General features: G+C 38.2%; 1 protein-coding gene across 1 annotated transcript in view; it reads left to right on the forward strand.

Moving 5' to 3' along the window:
* SCAPER (S-phase cyclin A associated protein in the ER) overlaps window positions 1-18,035 on the forward strand; it is a 161,412-nt gene that overhangs the window by 82,429 nt on the left and 60,948 nt on the right. Inside the window, exon 23 of the mRNA XM_075764713.1 lies at window positions 3,796-3,922. Within this exon, the coding sequence (XP_075620828.1) occupies window positions 3,796-3,922 (127 nt within the window). The remainder of the gene's footprint in view (window positions 1-3,795; window positions 3,923-18,035) is intronic.

Here is an 18,035-nt window from a genome sequence, read left to right on the forward strand (position 1 = left end):
CATTTCAAAAAATAAGGTGTGGAAGCTGCAGATTTCCATGCTTCGTGCCTAGCAGTGTTTGGGACTATGTCAAGATGTGGAATGGTGTTTTCCAGTGCACACCTAGAGCAATTGGAGTGTGACACATGTGCCACCACGTGTATAAATTTTACTGCAGGGGGTCAAACTGCAGGCAGTGCAGAACAGTGCAGGGCTATACATCGCTTGAGGAGGATACAGCGTAACTCCCTGTTTTGGGCCGGGCAGGAACTGCCACAGACTTTCTCAGTTCTCTCCAGGCACCGGCTGCATCAGGAAGAATTGGGGCTGTGTGTCCGGCTGGCATCTGGCCGCCCTGGGCAGGAACGTACAGGCGAGTAACTGCTCCTTCCGTACAGGAACTGCACAGAATCCAACTCTCTGCCCAGTCCTACTAATCCTTCCTTGCATATGTTCAGCGTACAGCCAAGAAATCATGGATTTAAATGTGGAAGTGCTGAAATACATTGATGTTACTATTTCAAGGCTTTTTTTCTAGAGATGAAATGTGGCCTATAAATATTGACAGAGATCTTTTTCTTTAGCTTATAAAATACATTAAACCTGCTACAAATACTTAGCCCATGCTAAAAAGAAACCCTTAATTCATACACTACTTTGTTTTAATTTTGTTTATATATTTGTTATATAAACCTTTAATATGAATATCCCTCATTTTCCCATTTGCAGTGCAAAAAGATCAGATAACATTTTTGCTGAAGATACTGTTTATTAAAGTTTATGTTATGGTAGCGTTCTGAGACCAATCAGTGCCTTATGTGCTTGATGATATTTCTTCTGCATTCTGAATTATCTGTTTGTGGGCAATACTAAAATCTTAATTAGTGAGATCTAAATAACTTTAGATAGAAAGACATGAGCTTTAAATTTCCCTTTTATTTAGCCTAGTAAATGTTCAGTTATTTATCATTCCCTGTATGGCATCATAAGCGTTGGAGGAATGCAAGCTGGGGGACAGAAAGAAAATTAAATAATTTTCTTGAAATGTTTGTATTTGGACTCAACAGTATTTCCACGTAGTCACTGGATCAGGTGTGGATACCATGCTCCATTAATCTACAGTGCATGCGAAGAGTGTACAAGGAGTACAGTATGTACAAAGAGTTCTCTCTTTCTGAACCCGCTCATAGCAATGATAAATTCTATATCCAAGCACAAGTCATCTTGCATAGATTTCTAGTCCTTTGAAACAGTCCTAAAATTATTCTTATTTGTCTGACATTGCCAAGAAGTCAGTGTAAAGGATTTTAAATTAAAACGATTTCTCCAAGGTTCACTCAGTGGGAAGAGAGAGGTTTTATTTCCCTTCTCTTCCCCATGTGATCACATAGCATACGTTACCTTTTTTTTGGCAGATGACCAACATACAGTAGGATATGAGGATGTAAGAGCTAATTCTTTTATGTGGCAGACCTGAAAATTTATTCTTCACGTTTCTTACTGTATGATGCTGAACACACACTTAGAAAGTTTCAATTTTGGTAAAATTGTCCCGAAAGACTTTTAGAAGAAATGGAAAGCTGGAAGCTTTTCCTTGAGAGTTAACGTGTTGTACAGCATTTTATTTTATTTTATTTTTTTAAACTGAGGACAGAAACTGAACATGATGTTAACTTATGTAGCATCTTTATAGACTGAAGAGAAAGAAAGGGAGTTTGACAACAAAAGCAACAATGTAATATGCTTATTTTCTGTTTGAGTCCTTGTGAGGAGTGTTTTGATGAACATTACGCATTTTGTATGCTGATGCCTGATGTAGATTAGGAAAGTCCCTTTCTTGAGCCTCTGTGGTTAATCCTGGTTGAATTCCATTCCTCTGATGTTAAATGAAGCAAATGGAAACCTGTCTTCCTGTCTTCTGTCAGATGAAGTTACAGTATAGTGTGGTGGGTTTTTTTCAGTGCTTTGTGTATGCTTTAATCGTGGAATTTGGGTACACGTTTCGAAGAGAGAAAGTCTTTATTTTTGCTTAGCGCGCTAGGATATTGCCAAGGCAGCAGCCATTCTAAATCCCATTCTAGGCGAAAACCTGAAATACTCTGCTTCTAGATCATCTTCCTGGACGGCAGCAATTGGACTTTTCTTTGGTGCTTCTATTCATTCCTTAGGCTTAGCAGAGTTAGTGGTCATCTAATTTACTGTCCAAGTCCTGCAGTTACTTGTGTTTTGGCTTTTAATTTTCTTTCCCATTTTAGCCCATGGCTTACTGAGTTAGACAGAGGTTTCCTCCAACCTCATTGTCCACAGAGGAAATAGCAGTGCAGAAAATCTCATCAGGACGTAATCTGCCTTTATTTTTCTTGTCATAGAAAAATCCTGGCTGAATATTAGTGGGTTCAGCTGACCAGGTTGTAAGAAGTCCAAGACTCAAAATTCTGCAAATCATTTTTGTTTGTACTTTAAAAACATACATGTATTTTCAGAGTCTCTTGAAAGCTTTTAACAAAGCTCTTAATTTTTTCAAAGAAAAGGTACAAAGTACCTATTTCCTGTTAAGTGGAAACTCTATTTTTGCCTGAAATGAATATTCTGATTATTTATTTTTTTAATAAACATGACTATCGTGGTACATTCCCCAGCCATTCCATCTCCTTTCTCACCTCTCAGAGACTAGTTAATGTTATTTTCTCTTTGCCGTTACTCTGTGTCACTTTGCGAATGCTTTCTGGCCCTTTCACACTGATGATCTCCCATTTTATGATAAGCATTGATACCCTTCCCCTCTTTTTTTCCTTCCTATAGTGTGCTTCTAGTCACAACAGTATTTCTCCCAGTCATTCTACTTGGTTACTAGCTTCATCGCGCTTTCAGTACAGATTGCTCACTAGATCAAACCAGGGGCCCACCAAACGCTGAGCCCATCATTAAGAGCAGCCAATAGCAGATACTAAGGCAACGGTTGACAAATACATGGCAAGTACTGGATGATGCTTCCTCTCTACTTCTCTCAGTCTCCAGTTTAGCATTTGTATCACCTGCCTTAAGGCATCTACAGGTTTTATTTTAGGCCTTAGGATGAGATGAACGGTGCCTTGGAACTGCATATTTCTCCCCGCTGCCTAGCGGGAGGTGAATAGCCCAGATGTTGATGTGCAAAATTGAAATGAATCCTAACCCACATGCATCTGCATCTCTCCCACCTCTGCATTTTGGCTTCATTACTGACCCTCATTAATAAAATGCCCTTTCTGAGGTCGTCTGCAAAGTCACTACTTTTCACTTATTCAAATAACCCTAAAGAGCCATTTTTTTTTATGATGCCTTTAAGAAATTAGCCAAGTAGTCTGCTGTTCTATTTCCCTTACTCATCTCAAGAGTGAACTACTCAGGTAAGTGGGCGGAAAGGATTGCGTCATGGAAGAGAAAAAGCAGGGTGAAACCACATTGAAAATGAAGATGGCAAAAGCTAGCAGGACAAACTGTGGAGGGAGAAATGGGAAATTCATTCTATTGAACAACAACAAACATGTAGCTAATAAAGAAGCACCTTAATGGCTGTACCGTTCACATTATTGCTATGCCATTTCCCTGAAAGAGTAGATAGTGAAATTGTTGTAGGCACTCTAAGCTGTATCTCCTTGCTGTATTGCATGTTTTACATGCTGTTCAGTATAGATGATGATAATACTTTTACACGGATTTTCATGATTGCTTTATTGAAATTCAGTTAGTGGAGTTTCATTACAAAGATGAAAGTTTACATGATCAGGAGAGTTTGTGCTTTAACTGCTCTTTGTTTTCTGCTTACTGTTGAAGGTTACAGCGATTAGCAAAAGACCTTTTAAAGCACCTCCAAATGCAGGATAGCTGTTCATTGGGGAACAACAAGGTCTCTGCTCTGGACAGGACTTTAGGAGAGATCTCTCGTATTCTGGAAAAAGAGGTATTGTGACTGTTACTATATAACTTACAATTAACCTGTAAACTATGTTACTCTAAAACATCATCTGTTTGGATTCGGGAATGTTTTAAACATGTATTGATGAATATATAACCTCTGTGTAACAAGCAGTGTCTGCTATTACACTTTTCTGTGGTGGTTGCAGCAGTGGATTTTCTTATTTAGACATCAGATTTTATATTGGCAGTTTTGCAGAAGTGCTTAAACCACGCTTGACTGATGCTAAGTCATCTGGATAATGACAAGCTGTACTTCCACTGTATTTTCATTAGAATTGTTTTTAACCTGGGCCATTTCCATCATCTAGTTTATAGTGCATTCCCACGAACAGCTTTTACAGTAAGGGGCCAGAACAATTAGCAGAGAAGAGAGGAAGGAATTGGAGCCAACTTTACTGTCACAGCCACCGTATTGTGGTGTTGTGGCTGAGTTTGAAGGAGCACAAATCTGTTGAGTTTTCCTGGAGTACAAGAAAGCCTGTATTTTTTGGATAGGTCTTTGATGGAGAATGAAGGTATGATGTGCATATATACGGGCTATTTCTATGTTTTGAACTTTTTCAGCTGTATGTTTGTAGAGTGTGTGGGGTTTTATGGTAATTGTTGGATATTTTTTTTTGTTGTTTTAATTGATAGCACAGCATTTGCATCTTTTTCACTGTTTCATCATGTGGTCAGTCTGCTGCCACGGTACTTTGTGTCTTGTAGCACTTTTTTTTTTCTCCATTAGGACCACGATATTTGACTTTTCAGCTAGAATATTGTATTCTGTTCTCTCTTTAACCATTAGAAAATACTTCTCTTTTGTATCTGTAATCAAGAAATCATGAAAATTAATTCTGAGAGAGACCAAATTAATGAAGGCTGAGGAGGAGGTTGCATCATTGTGGTTCAGAGTTGATGCCTGTGAAGATGAGAGCTCTGCTTGATGCTTTTCACAGCTTAGTCAATGTGAAACACAATCGCTAATAGCATATGCTTTTAAATACCGAACGCTGCCTGGGATGCACAGGGTTCGGCCATATATTCTGTTGGTTACTTGGAGCTGCTTATCAAGTCTGATCGTGTTTTTTTAAAGAGTTGTGACATTTCCAGACTTTGCAATGTTTATGTTAACTATTAAAAAATTCATTTGTTACTTATTTCAAGATCTAGAAATCATGTTACTGCGTGAAGACTAAAAAAAAGATGTGTCTATTTTGAAAGTTACCTAAATAATTATTGGAAAGTGGTGTTGTATCCAGCCTCTTACCAGTAGATGTTTTCTGAGATTTGTTTTTTGAGACTTTTTTTTTTTTGAGACATGAATTGCAGCTAAATTTTAATCATTAATCGTTCGCAACATTTTGCTGCTTGTTGAGTCTACAGTGGGGAATTAAAAGATAAATTTGATAGTATTAATAGGCATGCATTATTTTGTTGTTGATTTGGGGTTTTTTACCCCTAAAACATTACATTACCACTGGAGAAGTGTTACTATATCTGAGTGTCCTAATCAATAAGGTCAAGAAAAATTGATTTCAATAGCTGTCATTGTGTTTATGGCAGAGATTGTATGTAGTCATTTATAGAAGTGGATAGTAATTCTCTTGTTAACTTGCGAGTCAAGAAATCAGGAGACACATCTTACATGTCAATGGACGGTGAAAAGAATCTTGATGGTGTCAGTCATCGACTGAGAGGAGGAGACTGACACTGTTAATTGAATTTCCCTGGAGAGCATAAAAATATACCATAATGTGGGGGGAGGAATGAGGGAGTGGGAACCACACAAGCTGTCAGTGTGTGTGAGCTGATAACATTGATTTACCCTTGCTAATGGCCTGGGTTGAATAAAGAATTGCCCTGAGGGAGGACAGAGTTCACTACAATAGATCCTTGCCAGTTACTAGGAATTCTTCAGGCTCAGAAGTAGTCATGCAAAAGTATTATAAAATAAAATTGATCCAAAATTACCTCTTTTCAGTCATACTGTGAAACATTGGATTTTTCTTTTGTTACTAGTTTACACTGCAAAATGTATTTATACAGTCTCAGCTGGGAAAGAAAGATTTGTTTCACAAACTGTGAAATAAAAGCTGAGCTGCTGTTGGTAACAGTAAATAATAAATACCATGAAATTTCTCAACAGGAGGAAGGTTATTCAGTTCATTAGAAACCCCATGACTGTGCTAAAACAGCATTAAAGGATGGGAGTGTATTTTTTATGCAAATTCAAATCACATAAAAGCCCCATAGGAAAGATTGGCAGCCCTGTCTCACCAGGTTTTGCCTTCACGTAGAATCGAACCAGATTAACCATTCCTTTTTGGACTTAAGTCTTCACCTGTTGTGTTTCATAGTAATGAATAAGACTTTTTCTCACTTCTGAACTTCTTTTATAACGTGAGAACATTCTCGGATGAGGCATGCCTGCATGATTCTTGTGGTCAAACTTGCTTTTCTCTTGCATGCCTTCCTGGTCTGCTGGACGTAAGCAGATTCTGCACTTGGGGCCAAGCGATTTCACAAATATAGCAAGAAGAGTTTGTATAATGTAAACTAAAAGGGTTTTGTATCAGCATATCCTCTAGATACTTGAATTTGAGAAATCTGTCTCTCAGGCAAAGATACATCTTAACCACTGTGGTTTTTTTAAGTCCTGTCCATGTTTATTGTAGCACCTTACCTGCTGCTCGTTAATGCAGAATTCATGGGCTGCTGCCAGTTCCCCAACACAGCAAAATCGACAACTTTTGCTTTGAATCCAGTGCTAATAAATGAAAGAGGAGTTGCTTCAAGTGGTTGTTAGATCTCCGGGCACTTCTTGATATGTCCACGTGTGCTTGCTTGGATGAAGCTCTACAACTGCTACAAGTATTGCACCCTGTGCCAGAAAAGTATTTATAAGCAAGTTGAAGTGCAAGTTTTGAGGATCTGACATGGAGTATGGCCATTATTTGCATACAACCTGTGGTTCACGTGTATTTTAATTAAATAAACTTAAAAGGTACTATACAGTGATAAACCACAATGTCGTTCCAGTTTTAAATATATCTGTATCCTTCAGATCGTGTATCCTTGCTTCTGCTGGTAACATCAAGCAGGAGGCACAAATCCGGATGGTGGTGTACATGTCTGGTATGCTGTCCCCAAGATGTATCCACAGCACATCCTGCTGGGGTGCTGGTTTGGGTATGCTTTAGATTATTGGAAGGCAGTCCTTGGGTTTTGTGTGTAGTCTCTCGTCCTTTCTGGCAGAAATCCTGGAAGGAAGTTGTATTCACTTTCACCTCTACTTCGTTTAAAGGTATATTTAAAAAACAAACACCCACAGAGAGACACAGCAGCAAAATGCATGCAATTGTTAGCAAAAAGCCCTGGCCTGCTGTTGGCAGATGGTCATATGGGACTCTTCAAGCTCTTAGTAAGATCTGATAACATTCAGTTTAAGATCTCCTGCGAATGGGCCTTTGATGCTAAAAGAAAAACTCATGCACCCTCATAAAGAGGACAAAGCTGATGTTCAAAACTGCAGGGCTAAAGCAGTTTTTCTGCCACAGTTCTCTTGATTTGATACATGTTCATTCTTTGCTGGGACTAATTTTACACATCCATTACCAAGGGCAGCAGTGTGTTTCAGATGTGGAAGGAAGCCTGGATTGACTGGTCAGGTTTGGCTTGAGCACTCATACAGAAATGTCCTGTAATAGGGAACATCTCAGAAACCAGTATATTTAGAGCTGTATATCCTATTAGTGTGACTACAGGTACAGTTTTAAGTTGCTTATGCTGATATCATGTATTTCCCTCAGTGTACAGAGGTGAGATTTACTGATTAAAAAAGCAAAACCATTTTCTACTGCATAGACATTAGATGTTACACTGACTGAGGTACGTATATTTCTAAGGCGGTGAACCTGACCTGGGTCAGAGGTTACTGCCTCTCATATGGTCATCCTTAGACACAACATTACTTCCCTGAAGTTCTTCTTAAAATTTGGTTTTAGGGGTTTTTTTGGGGGGTCCAGGTTTTAAAAGTCCTACTGTTAAATGTTTAAAGTATTTTAGGTGATTTCGATAGGTCTGGGCTAGGCAGAGATGACAGACACTGTTATTCTGAGGAATGTGGCAGCTGAGGTCAGTAGCCTTTTCACCTGCCTCAGCTGCAGCTCAAACACTGCAGTTAAATCACTTCAGTTAAATTTGTACAATGCTTACATTAAGGGCTTGTCTGGCTGTCACATGTATCTCCTGTCCTTCTGACTGGGAGTATGACACACAGGTTCTATATCATCATGAGGGAACCTCATGATTTTTGGCATCTAAGTGCAGCAGTTAATCTGCTTAACTGGAATTATTTTTATATGACGTTTTTCATTGGACCGCTAGTTTGAAAAAGATCTTTGTCATGACACAAGTTATAATATTCCTTTAACTAAGTGATGTGACAGAAGATGTTACAGAGGTGTTCCTGAGGAGAGGGCTGCAGGGGAAGGATCGGGTTTTTATAGATGTCCCAGCCTCAGCAGACATTACAGCTGAAGTCCGCACATCCGTCACAAGGTACAAAGCACCAACAAACAGCATTTCCCTGGTTCTGATGGTCATAAGAATTACTATGATTTTGTACAGTTTTGAGGATAGCTGTGTCCCTAGGTGCTCGAAAAATCTCAGCAAATTAGGTTGTTAAAGTGTGGAAGTAAAATGCAACCAGAAGAATAGAAGAGGAGTTTAATAAATTGGGCCATGGCACGCACTTACCAGCTCTCTTCACACAAATCTAAAAGTGGCTGCTTTTCAGTAGGCTAAGTTTCAAGGAACTTATTTTTATTACTAATTCAGAATAGTATTCTTACTGGAAACAGATGTCAGGGGAAAAAAACATACTTCCTTAGAAAAGGTGTGATTTTGTAACTGAAAAATGTGTGAATCGGAGCTATTAATTGACTGCAGTGTTTTAATACTTTTTTTAAAAAAGGATCTCTAGGCTTATAACCTCTAGAATGTGCTCTCTCGGTGACCATTAATGGTTTGTTTTGTGTCAGGCAATGTTTGTGGTTTTGTGATTTTCAGATAGATTTTTCAGCCTCCTGCTTCAGCAGTCATGATGTCAGTTATTTACATTTCAGTAAAATGTTTGTCGTAGCTTTCAAATACATGGGGACTGTAGACAGACAGTGTTTATCCCATTGTAAAGACTGTCAGAAATGGTTGGCTTTAACAACACAGTCAGGCCCAGTATTTATGTTTTATTCTCTAAACTGTCAGGCCCATTGGGTATGGTGACCATAGCCAGTGTGAAGATTAATAGGCCAGTTTTTGGAAGGCACATGGAATTGCCTAGCTGGCTATGCTTGATTTTTTTTTTTTTTTTTAATTTAATTTTCCCTCCAGTAATACAAACTCTGAATCATCAGAAACCGAAACAATGACATTAAAAACTGCTGAAGAACTGAGGTATGGAATAAATGCCATGTTAAGTGGAACGTGTATAAGCTTTTGAACTGTTCGTGATAAATTTCTTCAAAAGTCTCCATGGAGATTTAAAATTGCCCTGTGTGTGTATGTGTATATAAATATATATATGACATGTATATACAGCCAAAATAGATTTTAGAAGCAAATACCCTGCTATAAATACTCAGCGTTGTTACTTATTTAAGTATATTTAAGAATACAGTGGGATTTGTGATTCCTAAACTCTTATGCATATGATTCTGGTGCTGCAAAAATTTGTGAAGCTGGCTCGAGCACCTAGGTAGCTGCGTATTTCTAGTGTAGCAGAGTAGTGAGGCCATCAAAGAGAGGATTGAAAGACACTAAATTTAATGGCTGGACTTTATTTTTCAGAAGATTAGAATTCTGGACCAGCTGAAAGGCAATGATGTATCTTTAAGCTTTCCCTGACTTGCTGTTGATTATATCTGAACTGGATATGGCAGTATTGCTCTGCATAATTTTTGTTGTTTTGAATGAGAATTAGACAAAATACTGTAATTTGATATCAAACTCTTGAAGGAATTTTGAATTTGTAACCTAAGCAAGAGTGATGTGAATAGGTAGTATGTTTTATGCTAGATGATGTCACTGGAAAAATCAGAATAGCTTTAAAGCACACAGGCCATAGCTTGAGGCTTGTGGCTTCTATTTCATAATTGAAGAAAACTGTCAAGTGGGAATTAGAAGCAGCAAATTTTACACCTGAATTTTGGATAAAAGTGATTGATCCAAGTTTAACTTCTGTTCATCAGCTGGACTCCTTAGAGGCAAAGTTGATCAGTATCTCTGAAGAAAGCTGGAGTGGTAGCAAGGCAGAGCAATGATTTGGTAATCTTTTCAAAATTAGTAATTCTTGTGTTTGGAGCATTGCAGAGTCAGCTGAGAACAAGGAGGTGGCAAAAATCTATGGTTCTAAAAAAAAACGGTGATGATTTTTTTTTCCCCCCTGCACGAAATTACTTTGGCTTTTATGTATGAAAAGGAGAGAGGAGGAGAATAATAGATGAGTTTGGGAGTTGTGAATCAGATGGATTCCTCCTTTCAGTAGCAGAGCATTTCTGTAGGCAAGCTACAGTCACTAGTTAAGCGTTATGGATATCTACACCTCGAGAAGAAACCCAGCATGAAGTCTGACACGTGGATTCATTGAGGGCTGGAGAAATCACAGGAGGTGTCAGCTTATACGTCACCCTGTTACTGAATCAGAAAAAGCATCATAGGGAATTATATATGAAAAAGGGTGAAAAATTACCATTTTAGTGAATTTACCTAAGTCCTGGACTAGTGGCTTTACCCGAATTACAACCATATTATCGGTATTTTGTGATCTCATGTATATACATGCATACACACGTGGGCACATTAGATGTACATTATTTAATACACTCAACCAATTATTTTAAATAGCCTCACAACTGATTCATTTCTCTGAAGCTTTAAGAAGTTATTTAACATTTATGTTTAAGCATTATTAGAGCAATAAAAAGCTTGATCAAGATGCCAAACTTTTATGGGCACATTTGTGATTGAGAGGTGTTTGTATTTTCCTTGCCAGGGTGATTTCTGTGAAGCAGCCCACTTCTGTTTTCGTGTTTACTTAAAATCTCCCATTTCTCCACTAGAGGACACTACTGGCAGAAACAACAGCATGTCCTTTTAATCCTTAGAAGTAATAAATCTATTTAGAAGTCAACTTTTTATTTTTGGAAGAAAAATGCCTACCTAAGATTTTAATTTGGTTAATACTCATATGACTTCTAAGGCCAAAGGTATTACCTGCTAAATTAATTTGCATGTTAGGTCTCAAAGTTTTGTGTTTAGTTATGGCTATGCTCAAAACAGGTTTTAAAATATTGTTGAGTTTTGTATTGGAGAAACAGACCCCAGTTTTGTTCAATTTGAGTAATTCTATTGTAGCATGTCTTCATCTTTCTTACATCAGGTTCCGCTGATTCTGTGACACTTCACGTGCTGATGTGCTTAGAAATTACACAGCTTTTTTTTGTGCTCAGCTTCTTAAAGCAGCATGTCTCCTGGTTTTGGTGCATTAGGATATTTATGTAGGTAATCAGTGTGTGTATATATCCTGTCAAGACTTCAGTGTGTAATCATGCAGAGTGTTCTCCATAGCTCTTGAGCAGCAGTTCAGCTGGCAGGAGTGTGGTGAGACCAGGAGCAGGGCTGACCTCTGGCAACAGCTGGCAAGGCCAGTTCATGGCTGTGGATGAAAAACAAGCCTCACATTAGTCCTGCGCCTTTTCCACCTCCAGCCGTGCAACAGTGCGGTGGGACCCTGCGGAGTCAGTGCTACTGTCGTGTTGTAACCGACTGCCTTTCCCTTACATGCGTGATGTGTGTCTTTTGGCTTTTAGCCACGTGGAGACTTGGGTACATAGTGCGCTGGTTTACACCAAAAAGCCTTCTTTTTTTATTGGACAGCGGGCATTTTGTGGCCAAATCGTTTAAAAAATAAAACAAACACTATCTTCACTGTGCTTTCATCTTTATGGTTTTTGTTCTTTATGAAAGTAGTTGCTACTCTTAATTTTTTATAGATAATCAGAAGTTACAACTTTTAGGTTCATTTTAGCTAAACATATGATGTATTTCTATACAAAGAATGGATTAATTTTTTCACCCATCCATCCATTAATTTTTCAACTTTGAATACTACTGCAGTAGCAGTTCCAGAGCTACAGTGATGTCACATGAAGGAAAGTCATTAATCAAATGTAAAGCTGAATTATAACAGTTTAAACATTAAAGTCAAAATCCAAACTTTACGAAGTGTGTTGAATTGAAAAACTTAAAAATAACTCTGGTTTACCAGCTAAAACTAGAATTCAGGCTCTTGGAACTCTGTGTTTTACCATCTAATTTGCTCACGCAGAAGGTAACATAGGGAATTCTGTATTTATGCTTCCTGTGGTGCAAGTGTTAATTGAGTCTTAAGCTGTTCTCAGGAAAGTACAGAACCCGAGTTCCGAGTGTGAACTTGGGACCTGATGAACCAGACAGAATTGATGTAAAATCTGAGATGTAAGTAACCCTCCTCAAAAATAATTCACTTCTTTAAACCCTTTACCTGGGACATCAGGGATTTTTAATGTTTACATGTTCAGCCCTGAGTGCCAGCGAAGCACAGTGCCACTAAAACATGGTTTGAAGACACTTCAGCAGGGTTCAAAGCCTGGAGCGTGGGGTGTTTGTACTCTATCTACCATCTTAATTGCATATGGTCCAAACTGCTACCAGTAGTAGAAGCACCGCTTGATCTGATCAACTACGGCAGTGGTCCTGATAGTAATAGCACGGTGGCTGTGAGTTCAGAGAGCAGGCTGTGTGCGAACGTAGAGGAGCATTTTCTGCCCAAGGAGCCTTTCCCCGTCACTGCCAAGAAGAAGTCAATAGGTCAGATGTGTGCTGTGTGTTGCAGGTTGGACAAGGCAGCTTTATATCATCAATAATTCGTTTGCCCAGAGTTTCTATAATCTGTGGATTAACCTTTTTCTCAAGATTAACGTATAAATAGGAACTTGTTACTAGAGGTCAGCCACAGACTATTTTTTAACTTGTTTGCTGGAAATGGTATTAAAAGGCAAGTTCAGTTCACAGATAAGCTCTGCAGTGTACTTATTCCAAGATTATTCAGAGGTTAATTTGCTGTGCACGGTGGGTGTAGTTGAAAACTGCTGTGTTGATTTCTGGTTCTGTGGGATGCAATTAAATGTTGCTTACACTGTACTATTTGTGGCCTTTTGCTGTCAGATCAGGCTTTTTGTCCTTCTACGTCAGTTTAGAACTAATATGTCCTATCAGAATGGATATAATGGATATAGATAGATTCCAAGGTATGCAAAGTTTCATTACTAAGCATTTGCAAGACGAGATAGGTTTTAACATCATTATAAAGTACAGGCACTGATTTCTCAGTGAGGAGAAAATGCCCTACGCAGACACGTTTCTGCTAATGAGCAGATGTCAGTTTAGAGATGATGATAAAGTAATGATTATTATCGTTTCTAAGGAAAAGTTTTAATTTCATTTAGTCTGATGATATATCTATACACATATTTTCTTGAAATGATTTTTAAATTTCTACATCTCATTTGAGACCGTCACTTCTGGCTTGAGAACATATCACCTGTATATGTCTCTCTTTGTTTTCACGTTTGCAGTACTTCACAAACCCACATTATTAATCTGCCCTGCAGTCCCTTGTTGCTGTCCTGAGATGAGACAACGGGCAAATAGTCCATGAGGTTACAAGAGAGTACCCAAAGCAATCTGTGTGAAAGCTGTGTTCAGAATTCAAGTGCTCTTGGCTGCGGTACAGGTCTTTAAACAACCATTGCTCCCTCTCTATATGTCTTCTCCCACATAATTTTAATATCTTTAATTTTGCTTGACTGCACTGGTTTTTGTAGTTCAAGTTGGGCTGAAATCAGTGCTGCTTTCTAGTGGCTGAAAGCTTTCGGTAGTGAAATGTCAGCCATAGGGATTTAAGATTCAGTGTTGCTGTAACTTTCCTACTCACTGGACAATTTCTTGTCCAGTAAACTACTGAGAGAGAACAGGATAAGATCACATAATTGTGCTTTTTATATACTTATGGGGAACTTCTATTTATGAGATTATTCAGAAAAAGTTGAATTGGCCTTAGCTAATGGAGCCATCTATGGAGATCTAGGAGCAGTTGTTCCTGGTATTAAACTTAAACCTTTATCCTTGCTTTCTTCCTTTAATTGATGTACTTTCTAGATGCCCTGTTATTTATAAATAGACTAAACATTTATTTTTAATAAGCACAAGTGCTGCAATGCTCAGTGCTGTCTTTCACAACATCTATAAGGACAATACTTATTTTTCCAAGCAATATCGTCTGTTTCCCGTTATGCTACTTAGCATGAGTGAAAGCAGCTAAACAGATAACATGGCATTCACTAGTTCACCTTTACCTGTCTTTGCTTTATGGCTCTCACTGACTCCTGAAACCTCACAAAGAGGATTGTGAGGGTCCTGTCCTTGTCAACAGAAGTGTTAATAGAGTGCCTCTCTGTGATTTTACTATTGATCTTGGAAGGAAATCGTTTGAATAAGGTTCATCTTACAGTACAGTAATTCAGTAAGGAGCCCTGTCCAATATGGTTTATCTTACAGTATGGGCAGAAGTTGGAAACAGAAGAATAAAAAAAGTGTATGATGTGCATGGACGGAAGTTAAATTTATGAGCACGTGGCATTTAGTGTTTGCAGGACAGGCTTAAGAATCAATTTCTTAGTGGTGGTATTGTCCCTAGGCCTGGACCAATTTTAAGTCACTTGTCAATAATGTACTTTCAGAGAGTAGAACAGTAAATGCTGCTTCTTTTGTTTTTATTTTTCATTTATAAGGTAAGCCTTATTTTTATTGTGGCATTTGAGTGATGTATCAACCGCTTTCTTTTTCATCCTTTCTTTGTGTTGTAATTAGATACTTGTCTTCCTTTGTACTAAATACACGTGGAGTTGCAGTTAGTGTACCTTAGCTATTAAAGCGAAAAAAAACGGTGTTACCCTATGGCTTGGATGCTAGAGGCTGAGCTCTACACGGGAGTGTGCAAGTACTGGACATCATGCAGGGAGCGAACCACCTTCTGCAAGATAAGGTCTATTTATCCACCTACCATCTCAGCAGCTGGGGAGATGCTAGGTAAGCATCCTCTCCTAGATGAAGCCATGGAGATTAGTCTGTATGGGATGTAAACACAGAAATCAGAGGAGCTGCCTTATCTTTAAGGCTTCAGAATCAGCTTTAAGGCTGAATTTGCACTTTGCTTTGCGGGATAAGGTACGAAGCTGCATTTTGCAAGCCCTCCTTCCCGTGGCCTTGCATAGCATTACGTAAAGAGCTCGGGTGGCTTAACACGCAAGCGATGCGTGAGGAAGGAGTCGATAAATACGTGATAGATGTGTCCTTTATGTGAATGACTGCATCCCCACAATGGTATGCAAATGATACTAAGCTCATGTTTTAATCCTAAAGTAGTTTCCCATTGATACTCAGTGCTTGAAATTCTGTTGTGGGTCAAGTCACTCATGTTTGAAAACCACTTTGAGATTTTCAGATGGAAAGGGGCATTATTACAATATGGACTTCACTAGACAAAAGTATTACAGGGAACAAAATTGTCTATTTTAATTGAAAATATCATTTTGGTATACTCTACAGTCTTTTTCACTGTAAATGTTTATGTCTGGAGGAGTAATCACAGAGTGTAGGTTTTCTACAGTCGCAAACATATTTATGATTTTGTCTGTACGTGTAGAATATATGTATTTATTTAACGGGGGGAGGGAGGGGGAAGGAAAAAAAAAAAGAGGAGCCAGCCCAGGATTCAGTTGTCTGGTTTGTTTTTCTAAGGCAGCTTTGAACTGCATTTCTTAGCCCCTGGCATTTTAGATAGAATCTTCAAACACTGCATAAAAGGAAAGAAGAAAATTTTAAAGAAAGATTTCGACTATTTTTTTACTAATTAGTTATTATTTCTTCCTTCAGTGAACAGTTTAACAAGTATAGAATAGGGCTGCACAAGTTCAGTGTATTCTTGCAGAAATCAGAATGTATCAAAGTATTTGGGTTTCATTCAGAAATAGTTTCTTCCAGACAGTTTTAGTTCCCCAGGTCTGCTCAAACAGACTTTCCAGATCAGCTTTTTATTTGGATATAGTAGGCAGGACTAGCAGAAAGCATTCTTTTGGCTGATGAAGGAAGATACTCTTTTTAATCCACATTAAAATACTGGTTGTGGAGGTTTGTCCCAGAGGGAGGGTTTACATCACTGTATTTTTTTAAGTTAGTTCAAAAAGATTTCAGGTGCTTGCCAAAGATTCAACTGTGATGGGCTAAAGTTACATAGAACAGAGGTGGTAAAGCTGACATTAAATCATTTCAGCTGTTAAAGCTCTGTGTTATTTCTGAGTCTGGTCTACTTATTAACTAATAATAATACTTTAACAGGAGAAATGTATGGAAGTGAGTACTTTGGTCCAGGACATTGGATTTCACCCAATAACTCGTGCACCAAATTAATAAATTATGATTTAACTAGGATCATATTTTTCTAGGAGATAATCAGGTTTGATTTAAAAACTTCAAATGATTGAGAGTCGACTATATCCTAAGTATATTATGCTTGTCATTAATTACTCTTGGCATTAAAAAAAAATCATTTTATTCTTACCTGAAGTCATCCCATTTCAGCTTCCAAATATTAGCTGTAACTGTGCAGTATCAGAAATCTTCTTCCCGTTCAGGTACTTCCACACTGTGATCCCATCATTTTTTTACTTTCCCCAACATAAACTAAATTGTCCTTCTGTGATGATGAGGCAGGTTTCTCTGACCTGGTATTTTCTGTTTCACAAATTTTTGGTTTGTCAGATGTCCTGGATAAATGGGAGCGGCAGCACAGGACAGAGCCTTTGGTCTTGCTTCTGTCCTGGAATGTGGTACACAGAAAGCAAACCCTGTTACTAATGGATGCTCGCTTTATTTCACTCTGTGTTACTTTGTATTACCCACTGACTTGTATAAATAAATCAGAGCTTTTTCCCCTGATTTGGTTTTATTTCTGAAGCATACAGCTTATATTATCCAACTATTTAATGAGTTAAACAAGACCCAGTAAAGTAACAGCACAGGTCCATTGGTCTTCTCATGTCTGTCTTTGACCATGTTAGGTACGATGAAGCATATGTGTAAATCACTTTTTTTTTAAGCTGTATGTATTTTTCTGTACCAATTGTCAGCCAATGAGATGGAAACATTATTTTGAACTTTCTATTTAGTCTGCTAATTTTCGAATTTGCCGAACATACTTGTATCATTGGGTAAGTGGTGCTTCTGAAGGTGCCGCAGATGCCCAGCCCTGATAAAATCCACCCTATCTTGTTAATGAACACACAAACAGTTGTTCCCCATCTGCTGCCTCTGTCTGAAAGGTTAGGAAGCCCTTCCTTCTTGATCACAAAGGACGTAATTATTGTCTGTAGAGGAGTCAAGTACAAAGACAGTTCATCCAGTCTGACCGCTACTACACTGCAGGCCACCAAAGATTAACAGCTGCTTCTCCTTTGATTAGGTTAGGTAATAACAGTTACTTTAGTTAATAATTGGATGGATTCCCAGGCCATGTAATTCAGGTTTAGGCTGTCATTTTTTGCTGGCATGTAGCTGAGCTGTATTATTGGAACGGAGCCTGTAATCCTATTAGTCAGTTGTCACTCAAGCCATAGGAGAGGGGAGAAGGGGAAATCAGATCCGTTAAGGTGTTGTAACAGGTAGGTGAATGTCAGCCACACTTGCCCAGTGTGCAGGGAGCTTTCTTGGTTGTTTTTGTAAAAACAAATTCTTTTTAAAAAAAGAATTAATTTTAAGTTTCTTAAAATGCTTAATTCATAATTAAGTTGTAAAATGGTTACATGATTTGTTTAATTTATTGTTTTTTCTGTTTACTTTGTCACACATGCACTAGTGTACATGCACTCTCTGCTGAAGTTACTTGATTCATGCACTCTTTTGCTCAAATGAGTTGCTCTGTGCTCTAAATGACAAGTTTATAATGGTCCAAGATT

This window comes from Balearica regulorum, chromosome 12 (assembly GCF_011004875.1).
Source record: "Balearica regulorum gibbericeps isolate bBalReg1 chromosome 12, bBalReg1.pri, whole genome shotgun sequence".
Lineage (NCBI taxonomy): Eukaryota > Metazoa > Chordata > Aves > Gruiformes > Gruidae > Balearica > Balearica regulorum.